Source organism: Oryzias latipes, chromosome 6 (genome assembly GCF_002234675.1).
Source record: "Oryzias latipes chromosome 6, ASM223467v1".
Classification (NCBI taxonomy): domain Eukaryota; kingdom Metazoa; phylum Chordata; class Actinopteri; order Beloniformes; family Adrianichthyidae; genus Oryzias; species Oryzias latipes.
The window spans coordinates 25,711,790-25,724,835 of record NC_019864.2 but is presented as its reverse complement, the minus strand read 5'-3'; the positions used below and the strand labels follow the sequence as shown (position 1 = coordinate 25,724,835).

Below are 13,046 nucleotides of genomic sequence, written 5' to 3'. Positions count from 1 at the left end.
GCTTTCTGGGCAAGGATTAAAAAAAATGAAATAAAAGAAGTAGCCGGAAATGTGAAAATTATATAAATAAAGATGAGAAGCAACAATCTATTTACTTCTTCTTTTTTTTTTATTTGCTTTGGGCCGCTTTGTCTCTCGTGTTTGACTTAAAATGTTCTTTCGAGCAAATATAAGAATAAAAAAAATAAAGAAATATGATTTTTAGATGTTGTTCACAAAAGCCAAAATAAAAAAGATTTCATCAGTAACAATGCAGATTTCAAGCACAGACTTGATGATTTGCACACGGAGCACAGGTAGCAAGATGCTACCACCATCCTGCTTGAGCCTTTTATTATTAGAAGAACCATTAAAATACAAAGCAGTTAACAGCCAAAGTAAATAACACACATGCCGGATGCACCATGAACAGATTGAATGTAAAACAGACATTAGGACAAACATGTTGCTTTGCTGCCCTGAACATCCTGCTGATGTTTGCTCTGCAGTGCAAACACATTTCTGAAGAGGTGCCAGATAGTGGGAGGCACAGCTGTCATGCATCCAAATGCAGATTGGATTTTTTGCAGATTAAAAAGTAATTCTGAAAACATTTTTGCAGAAAGATATGTAGATCAAACACGAACGCATCAGCAGGTAAATGCACCTCGTGACAGGTGTTTAATCAGGCAGGCTTGCATTAAGAGAAACAGAAACAACATAAGTCAGAGTTGTTCATCTGTGTACCTTCCAAAAAGCCAGGACTGCATGAGTTCGCTACATTTTCGGAGAACGAAGAGCTCCTGCTCGGAAAATGCGTCTCCACTTTAAAACGCCTCCTGAGCGCCAGGCGCCGGGTGACGGATTTTTATGATAAATCTCCTTTTTTCTTCTCTTGATCTGTTCTGCCTTCATCCCCTCTCCTCCCCTCTTCCATCTCTCTCAGTGGTCTGCCTGTTCTCCTCATCTCTCCTTCCCCACCTCCCTCCATCTCTCCATCCCTCCTAGGGAGAGCAAATCCCTCTTTTCCTAGGTAGGAGTGCAGGGAGGAGTGCTTCATCTTAGATCTTGCAGCCCCCTGCTTCGTCCCTTCATCAGGTCCCCCTCTGGTCCTCCCACCCTCCGTCCTCTCCATCCCTCTCTCCGGTTTCCTGTTAAATGATGCTTCTCCTCCCTCACTCTCACGGCCTCCTCTCGTCTTTCTCATTCCACTCACATTTGCATTGCTGCATTCAGCAGATGCTCCAATCAGGGATGAGTTGCAGCATTTTTCTTTTTTCTCAGCTCACATTTTCAAAAATTAATTTCCCTCCTCTTTGTTTATTATTATTTACATCATTACTTTTTTTGTGTGTTTCATTTCCTTTTCCTGCATTTGTTCCTTCCGGCTTCTTCTTCTCCTCACCGCCCTTTGGTTTGTTTTTCTTTTGCTTTTCCTGAGCTGTGGCTCTTAGGTTGATGTCTTCTTGATGAAGATCTGATCTTACATGAAGAGTTCAAACAGAGAAATGACACACGTGTATCCATAATCATGGAAGACAGTAATTTACAACAAAACAAAGTTTTAAATTAGCAGTTGTAGTTTCTTACCTTATTGACAAGCCTTCATTTAAAACACAATCACGTAACTTGTTCCTGCATTTAAAACCTGATCAGAGTGACTGTGGTGACACTAACCCGGTTTGATGATCAACCTCTCCACATTCAAAAACGAAACTCAGGTCAGCTGACCACCAGGATTCACTATAGGTCCGCTTAAATCTATCAAATTTTTAAAAATTGAAATTTTATGTTGCAGCTTTTAAAACTTGGTAAATCTATTGACTCAAATCTGTGTACAAATAGGGATGGGATGGACTTGCCCCATGACTCATCACCTCTATTTTTGGGTCCCGGTTTTGTTTCGGTTTCATGTACGATTTGTATATTCACGACAACAACAAAAAAACTACAAATTCAGGAAAAGAAACCTATATTGAGCTTGCTAATAAGCAAAAACAAAGAAAAAGCGTTCTGTTGGGTCATACTAAGCCTGGTGTAACAGTAAAACAATAAATAACAAATCCTTGTTAAATTTAGCACAATACATGTTTTACACTTTCAGTATAAACATACTGGTACTCAGTAGTGATGCAACAATTGGCTTTTCCCCTTGTCCAGTTCAATGGTGTGACATAGTTTGGTTTTGAGCAGAGAATTGTGGAATCCCTAGTAAGGAGTGAAAAATGGTGTTTAACGCAAAAGCAGCATTTAGATGAATTGTTTGGAGGTCTGGATAAAATGGAATTGGTTCAGTCTGAATATAAAGATGTTTTACTACCATTACTTTATATTTCATCTTTGATCTATCAGAGAAACCTTCTTCCAGAGAAGAAAATGCCACCTGGAATAAAAGAAATAGTTTGATTAAACTTCAAGTGTTGTTTTATATCAAAACAATCCTCTGTTTTTTTATTTGTGACAATCATCTGACTTTGATGGGCGGGCCACAAGCTCCCCGCTCCATTCCGATGCATCATTGCAGACGACTACATCCATGTACGTCTTTGTTTTCCTTCTCTGTGCTGGAATCTGTGTTCAAAAAATGGCGCCACCATTGCTCGCCATTTTTGTAGGAGATGTTAGTTGTAAGTTAGCGGGAGAGCATGTGAAATAGATGGGTGACGGGAAGTGGGGGTGTGCTTACTCGCAACAACAGTCCCGCCCATAACTCCGAGGGGAACTTCTAATGAACTACTGCCGTGCTGCAGAAACTATGATTTTTAATTTAGGTTAAAAATGACATTATTACAATTAAAAGATAATGGGAAGGGTTTGAAAATAATTAAAAAAGATAATCTGTGTGGGACTTTATCTTAACTGTCCGAGATCTTATTTCAAATAAATCATTGCAACTTAATGCTGTGATGATAATAAAGAAGATTTCCCAAACAAACTGAGGGTGAAACTCTCTTTTCTTTTGCCTAAACTGTGCATAACTGGAGTTTCAGTAAAAGCAGAGGAGTGAGGAGCAATAAAAAGCACTAAAAGACTGAGAGGACGGCAGGAAAATGATCTTTCTTTGTTTCTCTGCAGCAGCTCCAAGCAGTGCTCCCTCTCCCCAAACATTTATCCATCTTTCCTGCTATATCCCTCTCTCTGTGAGGTGCTGGATGGATTACTCTTGTGTGGCGTCGAGGCAGCTCCCCAAGCTGCGGCACCAACACACAAGTGCGGGGTGTGTTTGTCTCACGGTTGTGTTAGCATGCTGTGCCGGTGTGTCCGGGGCTGCTGTGGATTAAACAGACTTTTGTGTCTCCTGCCTCTGAAACACACCCACACAGTAGCACTGTACACACAAAAGGGCAAGGGCTTGGTGGAAAACGCTTAGAAGGAAAAATCCCGCTCACACTGGGCGGCGCGCACACAAACACGCAGCAGACAGCAGCTCACCTGCCGCCTGAAAAACGACCCACATGTGCGGCTCCTCCATGCATCTCCTGTCTTACTGCTCTGCATCTCCTGGTGGGCAAAAGTGTGACCAAGGAGTTGGAGGGAAATACCAGGTGGAGAGCAAAAGGGTGGAAGAATGCACACTGAATGGAACAGCCCAGACCACTGGCCCCTGGGGGCCCCTTTCCCTCTGACTCTGTCTCTCTGGTTTTGCTGCTTCCCTCCGTCTCCCTGTTCTCTCGCAGACGGACTCCTCTGTGCTTCTGGATGGATGTCAGTCATGTGTCACTTCTGCTCCTCTGTTTTTGTCAAATGTTGGGACAGCTGTGGACGGTGCCGACCGGGTTTCAGTTCCTCCCAGCGTGGTTGTGTCTCGCAGCGGGAGGAGGAACTCCAGGGTTCCTGCTGTGTGTGAGCGTCCGTGTCTTACCGCCGCATCAGCCGTGTGGGGTTTGGCGGCTGGGACCCGGACCCTGCTTGGTTGGCAGAGAAACCCTGTTTGATCAGTCAGGACAAAGACTCAAGTAGATGTCTTGTGAAAAAGCTGGAGAACGTTAAGAAGCTTTCATGGGGACACTATGATTAATGATCATATCAACATTTACATTTGAACACAACTGTGTGCACATGGTGCAAGCAGAAATGCAGTGTATGAACACCATTCGTTGACAAGTGTTAGACAGTTTCATCCACACCAGTCAGTCAAAGCAGTTTTCAGAACATTTTTGTGCATTAACTCCAAGGGCTAAAACTGAACAATTCCCAAACCGTTTCCATCCATCAATACCAGAAAACTTTCCAATTCTCATAAAGTCAATGTGAAAACAAATGCATGGGTAGTTCTGATCTATTAACGTATTTACAAAATGAGACAGGGTGCAAAAACTGTGGATACTCATCAGAGGATTCAGATGAAATGTCCTGCACATTAACTGGATATGACAGAGGTGTCACCAAAAGGGCTAGTTTTGGGGAGGTGAAAAAGTTTGAGGAGCAACCATTGGGCCTGACATTCTTTAAACTATTCTTACTTTATTCTACTTTAAACCTAGTGATGCTAATATGCATAAAAACCACTTCTGGCCCAAACTAACCTTAATTTTGCTTCTACTTGAAAGCAAAATCATGAATAATTTTTTTTAATAGCTGGAAAGAAATTCAGGGGTCAGGAGGTCAATAACATTGAATACAAACGTGTTAATAAACGTTTTATTGGAATGGCGTAACTTTCATCACTTTATATAGAAAAAAGTTACATCTAAATACCTGTATATTTTTACCTAAATTACTGTCTTTTTGTCAATTTTTTGCTCTGTTCTTTTGCAGTTAGCTTGTGGTAATTAGCATGTCTTGTTTGGTAGTCCCACTCGATATTGAACTCCTTGAAAACAACTAAAGTATCTTGTTTTTTTTGCAGACACAGCTGTTTCATATTTCATCTTTTTTTTTTAAATCACGGAAACATACTCATCCTGGAAGTGGTGACCCTCACTGTCAACTATTTTTTTTAAATTTACAGCTGACATTTTAGAAATTAACTTGAAGGCCTTACAGAAGGGTTTCACGACACCGTCGACACACGTTTAAAATATCTTTAAATGTAATTTAGCCAATCTCAATCAAGAAATCATAAATGCAGTTTTGAGAAAATGCTGTGGGCTGCATATTTTTGATTTTGTGAAAGGAGCCTGTGAGTCATTGGAAGTTTGAGCCGCATTTGGGAATCGGACTTTGGACATGCCTGGTATATGAGAACTGAACTGAGTGGTTCTCCTGGTTCCTTCCCCCTTGTGTTTCAAACAGGAATTACATGTTGGCTCCAAGAGGCCGAAATCCCATAAAGTTCTATTGGGAACTATTCATGTCTATTGACATTGAATAGAAGATGAGTTCTATTCATGTCTGACACCAGACAAGTTCTTGGTGAGACCCCACACATACTGGAGGGATTTGTCTTTCAGGTTTGCTGGGACTTCACCTAGTGTTGCCTCAATGACTTAAACCATAGAAAAGTGGGGGAGAAGACGCGGAAAAAATATTCCTCTGTCCTCATCATTAGGACTGAGGATCCCAATAAAATCATTAGGATTATTAAGGTTTGACTTTATAAAACCCAATACTTTTTTTAAAAGCTTGTCAAGTATTGACAGGGAAAAACTATTTGGGAATTGCTGATTTGAGTGCAGTTTTCAGTTTTAGCCATCGGTGGCACTACACCTACCAACCCAGGATTTGTGCACCTGTTTGAAAAAAAGATGCTGGATGCTTTGGGTTTCCAAAGCTGGCTCCTCAGAGGAGTTTGGCTGCTGTCTGTTGGAGATCAGACGAATTCTAAATCAGTGTTTGGTCAGAGGTGTTGTTGGTTATCACTCAGCTCCTGTCGGACTCTGAGGGGGTTAGATTTATTGTTGCCTGTCTGCCTGCCGGTGGGTTCGTTGCTTAATGACTCGTTATTAAGACAGTTGTGTGTCTAGAAGCAGCGGCAGAAGCGGAGGTGATTAAAGCTCGTCTCAGTCTTTCAAAAGCTCTGGACCTCACGTTCATCTCCAAGGCCTTTGCCTTCCTTGCCCCCCTCCACCCCCTGCCCCAGCTGTACAACATTAGGTGATGAATAAATGAATAAACCGTGCACACTTTCATGCACTGGAGTAGGTGTTTCCTCCAAATCCTTTACATCCACAGTACATTCAAGGAAAAAGTATGTTGATCAGGGAGGAGGGATGGATGTGTTTATGTGTGCGATCGGCAGCTGTTGCATGCACGCTATACGCGTGCGTGTTAGCGTTTGGGGCCGTGCGGGAACGTTTGGTGTTTGACTGCTGATTAAGGAGCGGAGCTCGGACAGAAAGTCTCCAAGGGCATCATAGGAGGTAAGGCCAGCGAATGGGGGGGAGGAAGACGAGGGTGGTGGCTGGAGGCGGATGAGAGGGGAAAGGAGGAGAGCAACAGAGAAGAGGAAATGGAAAACAAGGTGGAGGAGTAAGGAGGAAGGTGGCTGGGCACCCCGCCGCATATCCTTGAACGCTCAGAGGAGGTCTCTTTCTCCGCCTCTGCTCCCTTTTCACTTTACGCGCACACACACAGGGCCCGAGCGGCACACAGGGGTGCTGTTGCAATTAAACCGGCGCAGCATGGAGCCCAGATTGAGAGGGAGCGAGGACTCCTCTCTGCATGAACCATACCCCTGGAAGCCAGGGATGAGGAGGGAGAAGAGGAGGACAGAGGAGGAAACTGACGCCAGAGAGAAAGATTGCAGGAAAACACAGAGCTTCTAGAGTGAATGTTACAAAAACACTCGGTTTAACAGAATCAAAGACAGAAAAAGAAGGAAAAATGTCAAACAAATTTACATTTTAAAATTACTTATTGGTAATAAATAATCTAAGAATTATCTTGATTTGTTCAAATCGCAAACCTGTACTTCACTGAAGCTCAAACACGGCGTTAAAACTCCCACTCCAATCAAATTTATTCTATTTTCTATGTCAGTGGTCTTTTAATTATGATTGCCAAAATAAAAGACCTGTGTTGTTTTCTAGAACATAGTGTCTGCAGAGCGGCACTAGTTCATCAGAAATTCCCCTCTTGCGTTGTGGTCAGGACTGTTGGCGTAGAGTAAGCCTGACACCACTGACACCTCCAAAAATGGGGAGCAGTACTGGAGCTATCCAGCTGTACAGTTTTGAGCCAGATTGCAGCTCAGACAAGGAAAAATGAGACTATATGGATCTATTTGGCTACAAGTGGATGTATCAGAATGGAGTGGAGCAGGGAGCTTGTGGCTCGCCGTTTGTAGAGCCTACGTCACAACTACAGGCCTTTTTCTACACTGCATTTTTTTCTTCTACTCCTAATTTACTACAATTTGAAAAGAAAGAAACACACAGAAATGCTATTTATTCTTTTTTTTGTATATACATGCCCTCCATTATAATAAAAATGCAACTAGAACATGTTAAAAACTCAAAAAATACAAGTTTCTTTGGAGTGGGTCTTTAAGTTCAGCATCTTTGGTGCGAGTGGACGAAAATATGCAAATCTACAAGCATGTTGAGTTTAACTTTGGTGCTTTCCTCAACACAATGACACAAATCACCCAAAGTGCTGCAAAGAACTGTTGTTTTCCATCTTTGAGCTATTTCATGGCGACACAGCACCACCGCGTTCACCTGCTGCGATTGGTTCTTTAATTAGCTCCTAACAAGAGCCTTCAGGAAGCCTGTGTGCTGATTGGATGTCTTATCATGGCTAATTAGCTCAATAAAGTCATTAGGAGGGTCCTCAGCTTGGCTTCCCGGGGCCACACAGGTAGCGCCTCCTCCATTTGCATAAAAAAAATAACCGAGAAGAAGAAAATTAACTAATTTCCTCAACTTGGGAGAAGGTTGGCACAATTTTGTTAGCATTTGTCAAATAAACTAAAAAAAAACAAATCCTGCAAAACTTGCAGATTTGGGTTGTTTATTGACATGGATCATTTGTTTTTGTGTGTCTGCGGTGTCCAGGTGCGGTGTCGCCTGCAGTGGTTCAAAACACACATCTGGAGCGGAGGGATCACACCACACCCAGATGTGCTCTTGTGAGACACAAACAAAGTAAAAATCCTCGTTTTTTTCAGCTACAGTGGTGGACTTTTAAACCTGTATGCGTGTGTGTGTGTGTGTGTGTGTGTGTGAGTCCTGACATCAGCTGCGTCCGTCAGGTGTATTTGTACCAAAGTTGACAGATGTTATTTTGATGTGGAGAGTGACAGAGGACAAAGAGAGGAGTTGACGCACAAAGACACGCACAGCCTCTGCTATGAAGTCAGCCATGAGGTGATGTTTGGTCAAGCATGGTTGGGTGGAGAGGCAATTAGTAAAATCGACACGGGCGGAGGCGACGTGGCTCCAACTCCAGCTGTTGCGTACCAACAAATTAGTCAATTATTTGCGTGTGTAAGTGTGTGCGCTCCAGTTAATACAAGCAAGTGTGCATGCATGATTCAACCCATAATTGTTGGCGTTCATGCACCGTTGAATGAGCAGAGTCCTAAGCGATGTCGTCGCCCCGTCAGAAGTGTCGGACACCACCGCGACAGTCTGACACAACAAAGTGAACCTGCCTGTTTGACAGCTTGACCAGTTTGTGGTGGAAACGTTTGAACCACAGTGAGGCATTTCGGTAAACCCCCTACATGCCTACAACCAGCAGGAGGGCCATTCGGGAGGAGGATTTGGTGAACTAACTAGAGGTCTGATGTTCAAACTTTGGTCACTAAACTGATTTTTGGCTTTGAGTATCAGTTCTGTCGAGACAAAAGCAGCTTGATGTTCTGGAGTTCATTGTCTCCAAAAAAAAAACCTGAACCTCAGGCTTAGACACACCAGGCCATACCCGTAAGGGGGATCTCTTTCCTTTTTCTGATGATCAGGTCCTGTTATCCTCATGTGCTACTGAGTACGAAGCTCTTAAGAAAAATATCTGCATCTTTGAGCTTGAGTCAAGGTAATTAGGATAAGGTTCATAGATGGGTTGGTGTTGCATCTAGAGAACAGGTGTCAAACTCCAGGCCTCGAGGGCCGGTGTCCTACAGGTTTTCCAACTAACCTGAGCTACTAACTAGACTGCCGTTGTAGATTTTCATTGATCCAGGTAATCAGCAGCAACTAGCGCCGGATTTCTGAAAGACCAGCAGGATGTCGGCCCTCGAGGCCTGGAGTCTGACACCTCTGCGTCGGCTCTTCACCATTCTTGTGTCAAAAAGCTAAAAGTGTAATTCACAGATAGATTCACATTTATAACCTGAACTGTGTTCTAGCAAACTCCAACAGGCTTACTTCTCAGACAGGATGGCTCTGATCAAAACCTCATGTTATGAAATCTCCCCAGAGAATTATTAAATGTTTGAAGCATAAATCTTTTTATGAATTGCCATTACTAAAGACAATTGACAGTGCTATAGATTTAGGCCTGAGCCCTTCTTCATATAGACTCATGTCACTTGACTAACTTGATATTTTAACAGTTTTGGCAATAAAACACAAAAATATACAATAAGCTCTGCAAGTTACACAAGTCCAAAGTCGACGAATGGCATCTGGACTGAAAATCTTCTTTTGTTGAAACGTTTTACCATTCAACAGTCAGGAGTACTTGGCAAATACAACTTGTTCAGCAAAGATTTCTATGGAAAATTATGCAACCTGTTCCATGTGGCTGAAAAATCAAGAAAAGAATGAAGACACAACCATGTTATGGTGGGTAAAAACACTGGGAAAAGGTAAATTGTTGCATCTCTACAACATACCAGTATGCTGTAGAGGTATGCTAAAACATGGGGCTTAAAATAATCTCAATGAAAGGTTTTTCTTCATCGTTACTCGCTTATTAGCACATTTAAAAAAACAGATTTTTCTGAATTTGTAGTGTAGTTTTTTTTCTGAATGCTGGTGTTTTCATTCTATGAGGCGTTTGTACCTCTGTACATTAGAACATGCTCTGTCGGCTCCAGCTACAACAAGCATTTATTATGATAGAAAAAAGGGGAACAAGCAAAGTAAAAAAAAAAAAAAAGGTGAAGATTTTGTTCATGATAGCTCTGCAATATTTAAAACAAAATGGCTGCAGGGGGTAAATAACAAGCTCAGAGAATCATCTTCTGCTTTGGGGAAACTGAAAAGCCATAATTGCCACAAGAGAACCACCAGCTTCATCAAGGATCCATCTCACTCTGACATCTGTCTTTTTGAACCATTGCAGTCAGGAAGACGACACAGAACAGCCACATCAAGTCAAATCATCACATTACAGAACTGGGAGGGATGAGTTTCTTTGGGGTAACCATGGTTTCCGGCATACATTTGAGAAAAGGAATGGGTGCAATTTAAAGGAAGGCTTTTTTTTTTACCTTTATCTGATTTTATTTGATCTTTTTCGTAAATCATGCTGGAAAATTACTTAATTTTATCCTACATAACGGTTCTAACAAATGGAAATGAAGACTCTTACATTGAAACGGGCTCAGAACAGAACCAGGGACTGAACTAAGCAAACAGACGATGGTCCATCCTGAAGCTTCAGATCTCCAACTGCGCGCTTGCAGCAGCAAAGTATAAAGAAATAACAGACTAGCTTAAGGAACAACAGCAGGAGGTGAATAATGAGAGAACAAGCACAGTTAAATGTACAGCAGTGTCAGAGGACTGTGCATCCAGAAGATGAAGAGTTATGGCTAAAATCCAGGGAGGAAGAGTGCGGAGGCGAGGGAGAGAACGATGAAGCTGTGGAAGTTTGGAGAGTGGGAAGGAAAGGAAGGAGAGGAGCGAAACAATGCCCTCCAACCACTGCATCCCTTTGTTGGATCTGTGTGTGCGCCTGTGTGAGCGCGCACGTGTGTATGCATGAATTAATATTGATTTAGCATTGCAGCAGGGGGTCTTTGAACCCCACTTTTCCTACTCGAGCCTGCAGGGACGCGTTGCAGACTCACACAGGAGTCAGATGTAATTAATGGTATAACATGATGCCTTTACAGAGATGGAGACGCCGCGTTTAACCTGAGTGCTTGGAAATATCTACACATCTCTGTGATACAGGATGCTTATGGTACATAAACAAACAAAGGACAATAAGAACTGGGAACGTGACGCCGGTTATGTCTGCATTACAATTACTTTAATGGCTCAGACGTCTCAAACGTAAGCTATTTGGGATCAAACATGCTCAAGTATTGAAGGTATTGTTCTGTTTACCTACACACTACACAGGTAGGGTCGATGATAGGTATATTTGGAGATTTCCGTATTGAAGACCCACTCCAATGAAAATTGTGTTTTTAAAATGCTCTTATGCCACTTTTCTGATGATGGAGGACATAGAATGTGAAAGTTAAGCTTAAAATCCAAATTAGTATTTATTTATGCAAAGTATTGTGAAACAGGAGCAGATGAAAAAATGCCGTTGGAAAAAGGACTTATTTGTGACGTAGAAAATATGCTGGGCGGTCCACAAGCTCCCTGCTCCCAGCTCTCAGTAACAGGGAGAAACTATGTAAAGGATAATGCTCGATGAGGTGTCCATGATCAGAAATTAGCAGATGATGTGGAAGGCTTAATCATCCAACGCAATGCTTCCGGTAGTTCTGGAAATTCCTGATAATGAACACCTCAGAGGGCATTATCCCCCCTTATACCATGGTCACTTACGAAAGAAAGATGTATCCAATAATTTGTTGTACTTTAATCCTGTAATTATTTAGGTTTTCACAAAAAGCGGACTATGTGACACGTGGTGAGATGCGTTGTCATGGTGATGACTTCAACTGCAGCGGCAAAGGAGAGTAATATATTTGCAGATGATGAAGCAAAAGTTTGTTTCAACAAAACAAAGTCTAAAGTTCATTTCCTCCTCGTGTCTTATTTCCTCCGTCTGAAATATTTTCTTTCTCTTCTGCTGCATCCCAGTCATAGTCCCAGTCATTTAAACTGATCAAATTAACCAAACAGGTTAAACTGTGGAATAAGGAATGACGATATTAATAATTAGTAACCAACTGGCGCTCAGGTCCGTAATTGGTCAAAGTTTAACTGGTTTAACTTTCGACATGCTTTCAAGTGCCACACATTTTGTATTTATGGCCAGAAAACAGATTAAAGAACTTTTTTAGTGACATGTGAATGCGGGTTTTGAGCACAGAAGCCCAAAACATGCATATGATGTGTGCATTTGGATAGACTTATTATTGGAAGCGGTTGCTCATGCATGTGTTTCTTAGCCCAGTGTGAACCAAGCATCAGACAGTCAGGGTTCTTCTCAGATTAAAGGACTGGAGATGCTGGGAGATACAAAAATTAAGAATTTTTACTGCTAAACCTGCAAAGTGTTTGACCTCTGCACGAGCAATTTCTCCTCTTTAGTAAAAAACCTCAATTTTGCAATATCAGCTCTTTGTTTTTGCTCAAACATTGGAGCTTTGTCACTTTTTGCCTCTTTGTCTTTTCTTTTGGGACGCTGCAGAGTCTTCATGCACTCCACAGCACAAACCTCTAAACACATGTATTTTTGATTACACCCTCAGAATAATTAATAACTTTGTGCTTATTTATTTATTTGTTTGTATTTGAGGCTGGCACAAGTAAAAAATCTGTTTGTGTGGAGCCACAAAGTAACTGCAATGTTAATATTCTGTGCTGGAAGCGGGTTTTCTTCTGCTATCGGTGGCTTTAGAGCAAAATGATGCCTCTGCTTGATCATCTGCATGACTCCTCAGGGAGGTGGGATTAATTAGGATTAATCTCACAATTTTGACGATTTTACTTTTGCAATAAGGTTATTTTTGTTCTTCTTTTTCTTAGTGTAAAGGGCAGCGATTTTATTTATTTATTTAGTTTAAAGTCGGAAGTGTTTTTCTAGCTAATCGGTTCAACTGCTTCTGTATTTGAGGAGTTTCTGTGTTGGTGTCTCCCATAATCCTTTAACTCACACCTGTAATTAGCGAAGCCCCAGAGACAAAATCATTCCTCTGTAATTGGACGTAATCAGATTATACTGCTGCTCAATCTCACAAGGTCACGCGGCTCGCCAGGCTTGGATCGGGTGATGTGCGGCGCTCTTCGCGCTGCAGCCGGCCTTTCAGGCTTGATTGTACTACTGCC

The 13,046-nt window shown here is 42.0% G+C and overlaps 1 protein-coding gene across 6 annotated transcripts in view; it reads left to right on the top strand.

The window, feature by feature from the left end:
* The window catches only part of znf423 (zinc finger protein 423), a 171,588-nt gene that overhangs the window by 124,715 nt on the left and 33,827 nt on the right, over positions 1–13,046 (top strand). For 5 of the 6 annotated variants that reach the window (XM_023955979.1, XM_023955981.1, XM_023955980.1 and 2 more), the window contains one exon: positions 7,917–8,006. The exons of the other annotated variant lie outside the window; for it this stretch is intronic. In XM_023955979.1, the coding sequence (XP_023811747.1) occupies positions 7,917–8,006 (90 nt within the window). The remainder of the gene's footprint in view (positions 1–7,916; positions 8,007–13,046) is intronic. 6 annotated transcript variants of the gene reach the window in all.